We start from the raw sequence: 14,876 nt of genomic DNA, 5'->3' as shown, positions 1-14,876 counted from the left end.
TTTTGTCTCTTTACTTGTCCCATTCTTGGTTAAAGATGATTTTCCTGTGGATATCAGTCTTAGTAGTATATTTATAGGAAACACACTGAGAACCTCATTAATACAGGGAAATAAGGGATGATGCAGTTTAGACCCAGAGCATTTCTTCCCTTCCTCCATTTTTGCCAATGGTTCCTTAACTTGCCCACACCATGTTTCTGTAGCTGTAGGAAGGACCAGTTGGGGACATGTCTGGTACTCATTTTTACTGTAGTCAGCTGTGTGCATCAGTTCTTAAAGGCTTCTGCTATGAAACTCCTTGGTATTGCATGAGTTGTGAAGATTTTTCGCACTGCAAAGCGCCACCTAATTTTATTTATGTATATCTGCCTTTTACTCCTGCTCATTATACTCTTTACCGTTAAAGTGCTGCCCAGGCTCATCAGAATTGGTTGCTTTACTATATATCACACCCGCCTAACCAGCCAGCTGTTCATAAAAAATGGTGCTTAGCATTTGGCTGCTCATTGATTCAATGCTAATTTGGCCAATCTATGAAGACTGATCACGCCTGGCTGTTTGGATATGCCATATGCTTCAAAGATCACAGCCAATATAGAGCAGAATCAAAAGCTCTCCATCTCCCATAATTTTCATTGGGAGTCACTAATGAAAATGTGAAAAGGGACATTTTAAATTTCAAGAATATAAATGTATAATTTAGTTTTATGATGGTAGAAATTACACCAGGTGAACTTAAAATCAAACCATTGCTATCCTGTCCTTTGTTTGGATCCCATGCTTCTGGTTATTTACCTTTGGCACGTTATTTTGATTGGTGCAAAAGCAAAATATTGCAAATGCTGAAAAACTTTGATAAAAGCAGAGAATGTTGGAAAAACTCAGTAGGTCAAATTGTGTTGATGGAGAGAAAATCAGATTTCATGTTTTAGGTTGATGACCTTTTATCAGAACAGAAATATGTTGACTGGTTGAGTATTGTCATCATTTTTTGCTTTTATTTTGACTGATGTTCTAAATCCATTGCTAATAAAAGCTGTACCTGAATTAACTTCTTGAAGATGACTAACAGACTATTGTCTAAAGAAAACAATGCTATTTATGTTGGTCACTTATGGTCAGCTTCAAGATGGTAATGATTGTTAACAAATTTAGCAATTATTACCAGATGGTAAGATTTAACAATTGAAATAGCCAGCATTGAGCATATTTCAGACCTACATTAATTTTGAAAACTGGAATCACATTTGTTATTCACAATCTCTAACTTTGCACAAAGTTTCTGTGAATTATATAATTGTGTCCTCTAGCTCATTAACTAAGCTAAATAAATAGTCACCTACCTTTGCCATATTCTAGCCTGACATATTGATCTGAAAGTTGTTTCTTTTTGCTTAGGCTTGAGATACACACTCAAACACCATTTAAATGAGCTGTTTACAGAATGCCTTGTCCTGTTTATGTATCTCATTTTCTGCCTTTACTTGTATCTTCTTCTTGGTTTGTCTCATGGTATTGAGGATAATTTACTTCTGAGGTAGCTAATAAGGCCAATATGGGAACCACAAGGTCTTCCACAGATGGGGCAGGTGGTGGCCAACAGAGCCCAGTTTGATAGATGGTTTGCTCCTTCCACTGCTTATGCAGGGCCTCTCTGTGCTCACACTGCATGACCTTAAGGTTCTCAATACCTTTTTGAATGCTTCATCTCCACTTTGAGTTGTCATGGACCAGAGGTTCCCTGGAGTCAGTCGGGATTTTGCGATTTTTCATGGAGACTTTGAGCACATCCTTTAATCTTTTCCTCAACCTGCTTGGTCATCACTTCCCTTATGGAACACAGAATAGATTGCCTGTTTCAGGCTTGCGAATGACATAGCCTGCCCCAACGTAGCCACCCAAATGGAAGTAGGACCTCAACAATGGGGATGTTGGCCTGGAGGGGTGGTATATAACATGCTTACAATGCACTTTGGTGCCTGTTTGAATCTGATAAAATCAGTGTAGTTTTAACCGTTTTTATTTTTTCATTCTTTGGGAACCTGGGCATTGATGGCAAGGGCAACTTTTTTTGCTCATCCTTAATAGCCCTTAAAGTGATGGTGAGTCTTTGCTTTGAACCGTTGCAGTCTTCTGTGAAGGTATTCTCAGAGTGCTATCGGGGAGGGAGTTCCAGGATTTAGACCCAGCAGTAATGAAGTAGCAGTGACATATTTCCACGTCAAGATATCGTGTGACTTGGAGGACATCTTGCAGGTGGTGGTGTTCCTATGCTCCTGAAGCCCTGGACCAAGGATGTGATGGAGTCTGGAGCTGTGTGGTTTTGACAAAACCCAGCCTATTATGTCTCCTGTCTCCAGAAAACATAAATTGTTGCCTGAGGCTTTTTTTAAATTCTTATTCCCCTAAGATCTAGGAATGAACTTTGCCATTCTTTGTTTAAGTACATTTTTAGCATAAACAACAGTGAGCATTTTCCTGGCTGGCATCCCTTTGTTTCTGATAAGTGGTGCAAATTGCACTTTACCTGGCTGCTGTTATAGTTGATCATTAAAGTGAAAACACTCGCATCCTTCAAAGGACATGCAGCTATGTAAGTAAGTATGTCATCACTGGAATAGTTAAAAAGTTAGCCAATGTTTAAAATGAAAGGACCTACTCTATGTTCTCAGCTGTAATGTTTTTATTTAATCTGGCTCCTTTTGTTCTTTTCTCCTGAGAGCTAATATTGTTTCATGTGGCATTTTATTTCAGGAACTGAATCCAGAGACGACACATCCTGATTTTAGACTGTGGCTGACCAGCTATCCTTCTTCAAATTTCCCAGTTTCTGTCCTGCAGAATGGTGTAAAAATGACCAACGAAGCTCCAAAGGGACTTCGACCCAATATTATCCGATCCTACCTCATGGATCCCATTTCTGATCCAGAATTCTTTGGCAGCTGCAAGAAGCCGGTTAGTGCAATTTTAACCACAAGTCACTTAAGGAATAACAAATCCGTATGAGTACTTCATGCAAAGACAAGTGGGCCATTACACTTCCTCTCATCATAACTTGAGGATCAAAAATTAAGATTGGGGAAAAAGTATTTTTAAAAGCATTCTATTTATACTATGGTTATGTATCCTCCTGTATTTATTTTAACTTGAGGGTAATCTTCTGGAAAGAAATATCTGAAACTGTTTGAAAATAGTTACACATGAATAGCCAAAGCAATCTTTGGTGCAATGTATTGTAAAATCTACTTACCACTATTTATGTAGACACCAGTAACAGCAGGTTTCCTCACCTGTTAATTGATATAATTATGTAATGCATTACAACGTGATTAAGTTGGTGGACCCTTGAGAAGTTTCTTTTGACAACAGATGATGCTGAATTTCTATGTAGTGGCACTAAATGGACCATTTATGACAATTATGGTTCTGATTATTAGTCATAGAGGTGACATCGGAAAACATTGTTTCTATTTTTTATATGAGATATCCTTTGATGTTTAAAAGCCCTAAAACAGACATAATATAAATGTTTTATGGACATTGGAGAAGTGCTTCTGAAAAAGATGTGTTTAATTCTACAGTTTGTGGATTATGATTTTAAGAATTAATTGGGGAAAATTGATGCATTTCAATAGACACATTGGAGCTATTTAGATCTCAGGTTTTGATTGATTTCAGGTTTTATACATGTATGATATGTGGGGAAAAAAATCTGAAAATAGGCAACTTTTTAAAAGTTTTTTAACATTATGAACAAGTCGAATAAAAAATTAAGAGAAGAATAATTATTGTATAGAGATTGCAATTCCATTTAAGATTGTTAACATTTACCAAGAGAAAATGCATAGTACATACAATGATTTTGCTTGAAAATATATTTAAAGATTAATTCCAAATAAGTATAACACATAAAGACATGGTAGATTATGAATTGTATTGATGGAAAGTACATGATGACCGGGATGGATGTTGTATTATTTTTTCCAACAGGCTGAATTTAAAAAGCTTCTATATGGTCTATGCTTCTTCCATGCACTGGTTCAGGAAAGACGAAAATTTGGACCACTAGGATGGAATATCCCATACGAGTTCAATGAAACTGATCTGCGAATTAGTGTACAGCAGCTCCACATGTTTCTTAACCAATATGAGGTGAGGACTTCCCAATCCACAGCAGATGCACCTGCACTCAGCCTTTTATCATTGAGGCATATGTAATTTTCTTGGAATTTTGCAGCCGCAAGTATTGCTTCATTCCAGTGACCAGTCATCTAGGCTACACTCAAAACATTCTCAGTGCCTTACCTCAGCTTGATAAAGCAGCAAATTGCTGACACAAAGCTACATTTCATTGCTTCATTTTGCTAGAAGGTACTGATCAAATTTTCAGCTTTATAGTAATGAGGTGAATTCAGGGAATTAGAATCTTAACATTTTTTCCAATAAACTAACTACCAAGGACCAAATTCTTACATATTTTCATGCCTCCACAGTATAGCCAATACACAACAGAATACTTGTATAAGAAGTGATGAGAATTTAATTCATTGGAAAAAAAACAGTAAACCATTGATACATAATATTGGTTATAGTCAAAAATGATTCTTTAGTCTTTTGATTAAAAACAACTGTTATAAAGCTGAACTGTTGTAAAACTAGCTTTTTTTTCAATTATTGAAACCCCTCTCAAAAATGGTAAGATGATATCAGTTTAGTAGCAGCTCAAATAATTGCCTTATCCATTGTCTAAGATCATCAGTGATAGAAAATATGTAGGGTAAGCATATTACCAATTCTTACAGAGTGCACGGTCACATAATCCCTCAATCTTTAAAATCACTTACGATTTACAGTATCAGGTCAGGAATGAACAAAAAAAAGATTGAAAATGAAAGGTGTTATAAGTAACTTCATATTGGTTTGTTATAATCAGATTTCTCTCAGTTGACTCAATTACAGGTGTTCATTTATTCAGGAAATCCCCCTTGATGCTTTACGATACATGACTGGTGAATGCAACTATGGTGGCAGAGTGACGGATGACTGGGACCGGCGCACCCTGCGCTCAATCCTTAATAAATTCTACAACAAAGAAATTACATCAAATCCAAAATACGCATTTGATTCCAGTGGCATTTATTATCCACCTGCAGAAGGAGAGGTAAAAAAAATTCCCATTGTTGGTGGGTATAATGTGACTAAAATTATTAATACGAAAACAATTTAGACACAAATATTCTGATCTGTTGTCTGCTTTCCTTAGAGAGTTTTTAGAAGAATAATTATTTAGGTTATGGCAGTAACAAATAAAAGTTGCACTGAAATGTAGTCATCTAATAAACCTGTTAATCTCCTTGCAGTACATCAGCTACATTGAGTACACTAAGACTCTTCCTTTGAACCCGACTCCAGAAATCTTTGGAATGCATACTAATGCAGATATCACCAAAGATCAGTCCGAGACCCAGAATCTGTTCAACAGCATCCTACTTACTCAGGTATTTCAGATGCTTGCTATAGTTTGAATAAAATGAGGAACACTGTTCAAATAGTTGAACTGAATAGAGGAAGTATATTGGAATCTGTCTTAATGGTCTTATAAATGACTATATAGATGAAATTGTGTATGTACTAGATGATTTTTGACATGCTTGAATAAGGCATACAAGAACTGTATGCCTTAAAACCATATCTATTATCCATAATATAAAAGTAGTCCTTTTGTCATATTGGTGCAAAATCAAACAAAAGAGATTATATTGATATACAGAAAAGCAGGGGTTGATATTGACTTGTCTAAATTGGTTGTTATTGGAATGGCAACTTGCCCAAGTTGGGGTTACTACCCAGTGACACCAATGATTAGCTACTTGATAACAAATTGTATATGTTTGATCTGATTGAAATTTTTAAGAAGAAAAATTTGGAAAACATGCTGAGCAGTATCCAACCAGTTTCACTAAAGGAATAAGCAAAAAAGCCCCGAAATGGCTAATTTTTATTTCGATTTTGTTGTGGGGGTGATAGTGAGGCCAGTGGTGGCCTGCTGATCCAGACCTCCTTTGCCCTTCACTGTTGTGACTCTGCCTGTGGATATGGCTTTCTACTGATAGTTGAGTGAGTTCCAACATAATCACTCAAGATGCGTGGATGTCCTATGTATCTGCAGCCTGGTGATTCCATTTAAGTAAGGTCTTGACATCCATATTTCTCTGGCTTCTTCCTCCTCTTTCTGATGTAGTTGCAAGGTTAACTTGGCAGATTGCTTAGCACAGTCGAGGCTTTTTATCTTTTTTTTCCCAAGGAGCTTTATCAATATTGCAATAAGATATATTGTCTTTTTTTACAGATAAATCTACTTTGTAATTTCCTTGAGAGTCTCTTCTAATTTAGGTATTCAATATTCAGTGTTACGGGAAATATCAGAAACAATAGCAAACAACCTGCTCCTGAACTTAGGTGCAGCAGAGAACTTTGCCATTCAGCTCAACTAATGGATGATTTTTACTCATATTACAGACATAATTACAACTTTCAATAAACTATCATGCATTGCACATAGTATTACTATTCTTTCTATCCATTATTTCAATCTTAAATACATTAGAATTCAATAATAAATTTCAAAAAATTAGTAGCTTATTTATGGAGACTGAGCAGTCAAGCAGTGCACATGTGGAGTTTTCCAGGTCATGGGAGAGACTGATCTGATTACATACATCCAGACATAATGCAGGTGCATTACTTGACAGTCATCTGTTAGAAAATAATATGTCCACTAATGGAAAAGCACAAGTTAATTATGGGCTGAGTTGTGGTGGTTGTGCAGGGCAAGAATGAAAGAAACTGTCAGGCTTCAACCTTTCCATCTGAAGTAAATCCTGGAATGGTGAGTAGTTGCAGTGAGTCTAGCACTTACTGACAAATTTGAGGAGGGATGCTGAATCTGTGAGTTTGCCTTACTGCTGGACTCCTGTGGTGTCAAGAATGTATTGATTTCAATGGGTTTCTTTGGGCACAGATTTGAGGTCAAAGGAGAAGTTAAATTACTTTTCTAAAACAAATGATTTTGCTTTAGTTTGATGTTTTTATTTATTAAAAGTACTTTATATATTTTAATTGCATTCTATATAATTTCTTGTTTGCTTTAATTTTGATAGTTTTAAATATCTCTGAATGTTAGAGATAGTTAGAAATTTAATATCAATGACAGCTTTTTCCAAGGGCAATAGTTTCCCCCCATCTTTGCCTTCTCTGAAAGCATGGTGTGCAAGGCCCAGTGACATTGCCAAACTCTTGGGTCTGAAAATCCAGTGATAAAGACTCTTTGTATGCTGCCTAGTAAACAAGGAGCTGCAGGGATTATGTATGGTAAATCTGGGCAGCGGGTGTGCTCCAGTCTATTGTCTTTTCTCATTACTTGCTTTATACTTTGTTCAAAGGTCACTCATTGATCTGCTTTACACCTGGCTAGGTTTGCACTGGTAAGTTAAATTAGGTGTCCTTTAAAACTGGTACTTAGACCATTCCCATTGATTTCCTGCCAGACAAGATTGATATTACCCTGTGTAGTTATAAACAGTCAGAATGATTTCCAAAAGATCAAGTTCAACTTACCATTAAACTCTTCAAACAAGCATCAAACATAAACAAGGAAATGCAGTAAATTTAGGCAAGGACATTCAGAAATTCATTGCTAAACTGATATATAAGATATTTTTGATATACAGTCAGGCACCAGGAATCAGAATAGATTGAAAGGTTGCTGAAGAGTGATAAAAACAGAGAGCACAAGTTTAGGGAAGATTCTTGGACTGACAGAAAATCAGACCTGATGAATGTGGTGTTATTGTTTGTTCTTCATCAAGAGACAAACTTCGTGTGGGTTTAACATCTGAACATTTTTATTAACCAACACCAGAGTGGCTTGCTTTCCCTCTCTTTTTACAGCCACTTCCTGTTCCCCCATGTGACCCCTTGCATTGCCTACTGGGAACTGTAATTCTTTATTATAACTACATAATAACAGATAATAACAAATGTGGTAAGCAAACAGCCTGTCCAGGGACAGAGTGGAGCTTTTACTATTTGAGGTTCCTTAGCATGCCTTATACCAAATGACTGACCAAAGAGCCTGGCCAATTAGCAATAAATGGTGGTTAAAATTTTGTGTCCTCTCCACAAAATTAATGGCTGCCAAAGAAGTTTTAGTAAGGGAAAGGGATTGGGAGTGGGGCAAGCAGTGGCATGTAACTCCTCAATAATTATTCAGAAAAACTATCTGTTAAGTTTATGAACATGTATACACAATCATCCCTTAACAAGGGCACCTCCAAAAGCTGGAAAATTTTAAGTCCTGCATACTACCCCTGAAGGGAGTAGATTCAAGACAGGTGAAGCCTAAGATCTTCTCGTTGGCATGGAGGAACATACCTCTCTCTCCGTGCCAGAAGAAAACAGTAAAAGTAATGATTTACTTACTTTACTGGTCTCAGCAGATTTTATCAGAGGCATTCCCATTCTGTTCAAGCCACATATTAAAATAGCACATTGAGCTCCAATTATATCATCAACTTGTATTTTATAGATGATCCCACCAGATCAACTTGAGTGTCCTTGTTGCTGGCAATTTAAAATTGCAGTTGAGCTAATCAGATTCAGAATTAAACATGTAAACTAATCTGTCACCCCTATCCAGTTTCTGCTTCTCCAATGCTGTTTCTACAGTGCATCCAGTTTAGGCTAAATTTAAAGTTAAGTGCCAGTTTAATTTAATGCTCTGAGTCAAAAGGTTGCGGATCAACAACTACTCCAAAGGCTCGAGTATAACAGTCACGGCAAATATTTCAATGTAATCAGGAGGGAGTGCTGGATTGTCACAAGTGTCATCTTTTGAGTCAGATGATGAACAGAGGTCCCATCAGTTCTCTCAATTGAATGTAGAAGAAATTATTGGCACACACTCAAGTAAAAGCAGGGCAGCTATTCCTGCCATTTTGACCAATATTTATTCCTCAGCAGATGCCAAACTGGACTGAAGAAATAGAAAATCATTTTTTTTTCTTTTTAAGAAACTACAACATATTGTAAGCCTCAATCATTGTATCTTTTATTTTTGGGCATGTGTTGCAATATAGAGTAGATTTTCTGATTTCTCACCATCAGCAATATATCTCGTGTGTTGAAGTCGAGCATCAGGAAATTCGCGAGGTTGCTAACTCTGATTTTCCAATACGTATCTGATAAAAGGTTAAAACTCAGAAAATCTATACTTCTATGCCATATTTAAATTAAATTCTCTACCCGCCTTGATCCGCATCACATCAACATTTGGTGAATCATGAATACTCAGATGGAGGTAACTTTGATGAATAAGACTGGAATGGGAATAGTTGCTAGTTATTTACAGAATGTCAGTGTACATCAGCATTTCCGTAATCAAAATATTAATAATGTTTGTTGAAGAAGTGTCAACCTATTATAATTCTGTTCTTGTGGTAGATAATCGACATCAGAATATTGTAAGTATTGGAGTGCCGCAGAGACCTTGAGTAAACCTATTTGTCACTTGGCAAACAAAGAATTATCCAGTCTGAGACATGGCAGCCTCTCAACTTTATAAGTAGTTTTTCTGGAAATACCTTAACTATCTTCACATACTAAATATGAACAATTATACTGTACAGTGTTTGTCCCAAGATTATTTTTGGTTAATGTTAATTGTTCTTTACAAATTAAGGTATGCCAGTCATATAATTCTCTGATATTTATTTCAATAGTTGATATAATATGAAGTACTCAATCAACTATAAATATGATTTTCACATTTTCAGCTTTGCTCACCATACACTCAGTAAGCAAGAATCAAGAAATATGTTCTCAAGTATCTATCTCTACCACCCTAACCACTCCGATTACTTACCAAATGACTCATTTATTCAATTTCCTTCACCTCATTCCTGGCCTTCTGACTGTGTTTTAGAGATATACTGTACCCTCTGGATTCACAGAAGATTCTGCTTTATATGACCTATCATTATTAAATGTCACCAGTTTTGAATTATTTTCATCAAAGGGGAAAGGCTTCAGATAATTTGATTGGTTAACAAAAATCATCTCAATTGAGCCAGCTGAACTTGAAAGTCAAAAGTTAAGCCAAATGCTCAATAGCTTGTATTTATGAAATGTATTTCTAAAAGGACATTCAATATTTTCCTCCTTTGCCCTTTTGGAATTTATACTAAAGAAACTGTTTCATAAAAGTATTTCCTAAAATTAAATTAGACGTCTTTTTGTTGATCTGATCTCACAGCTGTAATAAAGAACACCAAATTAATAATTGCCTTTTTTGTTTTACCTTAAACAGAATCGCATATTAATTACATGGGATTAAATTGTACAAAATGCAAAACTGAGTTTAGGATTGACCCATCCCACCTCACTATAATACAGACAGAATGTTAAATCTATGCTGTGTGATGATCTCCTTGATTGCTGCATTCAGCCTGGTACTGTTCATTGTTGTGCACACATCAGTGGGGCCCTGAGATCACAAGCTGCTGCTGATACATAGTTACCCTGCATTGTTGAAAGGTGAGATGAACTGTGACAGCTGGAAACGTTATCAGGAAGTTAATTCTTTCGAAGATATTTTTCTCCGTTGGCTCAAAGCTCTGTGTATTTTCTGATAATGCAATGGAGGTCTTGTGAAGGACCTGGAGTTAAGGAGAACATTTTATAAAAATGTATTTTGTATTCTTCTTTTGTATTCATTCAGTGGGCGTAAGCTTCACATGCTAAGCCAACATTTAATTGCTCATCACTAGTTGACCTTGAGAAGGTGATGGTGAGCTGCTTTCTCGAACCACTGCAGTCCTTGAGATATGGGTAAATCCACAATGCTGTTAGGATATTCTATATCTGCAGGAGTAGGAGACTAAACAGACACATGCTTAGGAATGCAGAGATAACACACAGTGACAGAAGTCACTGACAAGAATATACCACCAAGGATATAAGTACAGTGCTGGAAGATGTTTAACAATCTAGTGGCAGCTCAGGTGATTTCAGTCTTTAAGAACATAGAACAGTACAGCACAGGAACAGGCCCTTCAGCCCATGATATTTGTGCCAAAAACGATGTCAAATTAAACTAACTCTCTTCTGCCTGCACATGATCCGTATCCCTCCAATCCCTACATATTCATGTGTCTATCTAACAATCTCTTAAACACCACTATCGTATCTGCTTCCACCACTACCCCTGGCAGCCCATTCCAAGCACCTACAACTCTCTGTGTTTTTTTAAAAAAACCTGCTCTGCACACCTCCTTTAAATCTTCCCCCTAGGATTTCGACTGTCTACCCTATCTATCCCTCTTGTAATTTTATAAACTTCTATCAGGTGTCCCCTCGGCCTCTGAAGCTCCAGAGAAAACAAGCCAAGTTTGTCTAACCTCTCTTTATAGCTCATACCCTCTAATCCAGGCAGCATCCTGGTAAACCTTTTCTGTACTGTTTCTAAAACCTCCACATCCTTTTTGTAATGGGGTGACCAGAACTGCACACAGTACTCCAAGTGCGGCCTTACCAAAGTTTTATATAGCTGCAACATGACTTCCTGACCCTTGTTCTCAATGCCCCGACCAATGAGGGCCATCGTGCAGCAAGCCTTCTTTACCACCCTACATTCGTGGCCACTTCAGGGAGCTATGGACTTGGACTCCAAAATCCCTCTGTACCTCAATGCGTTGGAGGGTCCTGCCATTTGACGTCCCAAAGTGCAACACCTCACACTTACTCAGATTAAACTCCATCAGCCATCTTTCTGCCAATATATGTAACTGATCCGTATTCCACTGTGTCCTTTGACAGCTCTCTACAGTGTCCACAGCTCCAACAATCTTTGTGTCATCTGAAAACTCACTAACCCACCCATCTACATTTCCATCCAAGTCATTTATATACATCACAAACAACAGAGGCCCCAGTACCGAACCACGCAGACCACCACTGGTCATGGACCTCCAGCCAGAATATTAATTATTTTATTGAATTCATTTTTTGGGAACTGGTCATCACTGGCATTTACAGCCCAACTGTAATTGGTGCTGAGAAGGTAGTGGTGAAATGGGTATAGAACCACTGCAGTGAAGGTACTCCCATGGTGCCTTTGCAGAGGGAGTTCCAGGATATACATCCAACAACTATGATTGAATCGTGATGTACTCCCAAACCAAGATAACGTGTGACTTAAAGGGGAACTCGCAAATGGTACTGTTTCCATGCACCTACGGCCCTTGCCCTCTTGGTGGTAGATTTCATGGGTTAGAATGGTCCTGTTGGAGGAGCCTAGGTGAGTAATTAGAATGCATCTATAGATGGTACACATTGCAGCAAGGTCTTGTCAACCACTCAGCCTTATTGTTCAGTTCCAGGATCACATAGGCTGGCTGAAGGGTCTTTTGGATTAGGAAAAGTTAAGTTTAGGGAAACGAAGAATGGCAATGAGTGTGGGTAGTGGGTCACACACAGGAAAAACTTAGACCATAGCATTTTATACATTGTCATCTGCAAACATAAAAAAAGTTACTGTTTCATTGCATTGGTGGCGGAGGTAATGAACCTTTGGGATGATGCACAGAGTACCAGTGAAGCGGACTGCTTTGTTCTGGATGGTGGAAAGCTTCTTGAAAGTTGTTGGAGTTGCATTGAACCATGCAAATGGAGATTATTTCATCTCTCTCCTGGCTTTTGCTTTATAGGTGATTTTAAAAAATAGTCTTTGGGATGTTGGGAGGTGAGTCATTCATCACAGGATACCCAACTCTTGTAGCCACAGTATTCACATGGCTGCTCCAGTTGAATTTCTGGTCAACAGTAATGTTAATCATGTGAAGAAAACTGTTTCTAGTGATTGAGGAGATTAGAATGAAGGACAAGGATGTGTTAAGCATAACAAATCCACTACCAAAGCAGAAAGCTTGAAAGTAGGTTAAATAGTTGATTAAAGGATGGATTGTAAAAGCAGTTGAGAATACCATGAGTTTATGGGCTTAGGGCTACTGTCACTGTGGAGGATAAACATTAATATAGTTTTGTTTAGTCATAATTTCTATCTAGTTTCTTAAGATCTTTGATGTTTGCTTGAGAGGCCAGGCAGGATTATTATTTCATCTGTGAGATAGCACCTCTGACAACAAATTCCACACTGAAGCCTTAAGCTAAACTTTGTGTCTATACTCTGGAGTTAGACTCAACTCACAAGCCTATCGCTAACCTAGAGCTTTGAATAAGGGGTCAGCTTTAGGCAATTGCTCTGCTGGTAGTTAAATAATTTAATTTTAAGATTTTTTATTTTCATTGTAAGTGAATTTTACTGGCCCAGATTTTGCTGGGCTTTGCTGGTAGTTCTACATGGAATGGTTAGCATTTCTCATTATAAGTGCTGACAAGTTTTCGGATTCCTTCTGGAATGCAGAAGTCCTAAAACTGTTAGCTAAGCTGCCAGTAATTACCAAGTTGTTCTCTAGTGCTGGTCTTGACATGTAGTCTGATGGCAGTGCAGGAGCTTGTGAATGTGCCCCAACATTTGTACTGGCAAGTCATCTTTAAGATTTTGCACAAGATTAGATAGTGCAAGATCTGTGAGCCTATTAAGAATAGTTTGTGAGGAAGACTTTAAAAAAATATATCTGCTATAATGTTTTTTATCATTTAGCTACATTGATTTTATTCAATTTCTAAAGTTTCTTTAAAACTTTAGTATTTTATTGGCTATTATACTTCTAATAGTTTTTAAATGTTTATAAATTTTGCAAGATCCTGACTAATTTGAAAATCAGCAAGGCTGGGATGGGGTTTTGCCATCTGTCAAGGAGTTTTATGATTTTGGAGCTTGTCCTTCCCTTTCTATGTGGTCTGATCATGTTTCACAAAGCCTTGCTGCCACTCAGAGTCTTATTGCTGAGTCCCAGGACCACTTGGGCTACGCAAAAGGTCTTTTGGATTAGAAAATAAGTTTAAGGAAATGGGGTACATAGACAAGTGTGTGTGGGTAGTGTGTCATCCATTGGGAATACATAGGCCATGGTGTTTTATATTTTGCCATCTGGAAACATTACATAAGTTACTGTTTTATTGCGAACCTGAAATGCCCTCCTCAGTTGATTATTATTTGGAAATATATGCATGAATTTTATTAAAGTCAGAAGTACTTCTCTAATCCGTGACTATAAAGGGATTTATTACTTATCTGCAAAGTCGAGTTTATTGTCATATGCACAGGTGCAATGAAAAACTTACTTGCAGCAGCATCACAGGCACATAGCATCATAAATGTGGCATTCACAAGAAAAACATTAATCATACATAATTCTGCAAAATATTTTTAAAAATCTTTAAATTTGATTGGAAGGATGAGTATTCACAACATTTTTCATTTGCAAAACTGGTAACAATACAAGTATAACATGAGAGCTAGATAGTTTAAAATATTGCAGCTGAGAACAAGAAATAATAGGCATCAAATTTTGACTTATTTTCAAATAGTCATATGCTTATTCCTTCAGAAAAATAAAATCTGATTTGAGTAATAGATTTCTGAATTAGGCTACAACACTGCTTGCAATTGTTATCCTTTTGACAGTAAATGGAAGTGCTTTGTGTTGGTTAGTTCAGCTTACAGTTGATGTAATGAATCATTTGCTCTAACTGAATGATGATTGATTGGTGTAATAGTGTACTTTATTGTTATCTATTCTGAATATTTCCACAATGTTATTGCTGTAGCTGTGGAGCTGCATAGGCTGATATTATTGTTGCTGCTATGAAAGTATGATTTAACTGAACAAAAAATATTTCACTTGTTCATGAAA

The 14,876-nt window shown here is 37.0% G+C and overlaps 1 protein-coding gene across 1 annotated transcript in view; it reads left to right on the top strand.

Moving 5' to 3' along the window:
* Positions 1 to 14,876, top strand: part of dnah7 (dynein, axonemal, heavy chain 7) — a 236,137-nt gene that overhangs the window by 189,065 nt on the left and 32,196 nt on the right. The window contains exons 56-59 of the mRNA XM_052011084.1: positions 2,755 to 2,955; positions 3,991 to 4,152; positions 4,976 to 5,161; positions 5,361 to 5,498. Of these exons, the coding sequence (XP_051867044.1) occupies positions 2,755 to 2,955; positions 3,991 to 4,152; positions 4,976 to 5,161; positions 5,361 to 5,498 (687 nt within the window). The remainder of the gene's footprint in view (positions 1 to 2,754; positions 2,956 to 3,990; positions 4,153 to 4,975; positions 5,162 to 5,360; positions 5,499 to 14,876) is intronic.

The sequence above is a fragment of the Pristis pectinata genome, chromosome 1 (assembly GCF_009764475.1).
Source record: "Pristis pectinata isolate sPriPec2 chromosome 1, sPriPec2.1.pri, whole genome shotgun sequence".
Classification (NCBI taxonomy): Eukaryota; Metazoa; Chordata; class Chondrichthyes; order Rhinopristiformes; family Pristidae; genus Pristis; species Pristis pectinata.
This window is presented reverse-complemented; position numbering and strand designations above follow the sequence as displayed.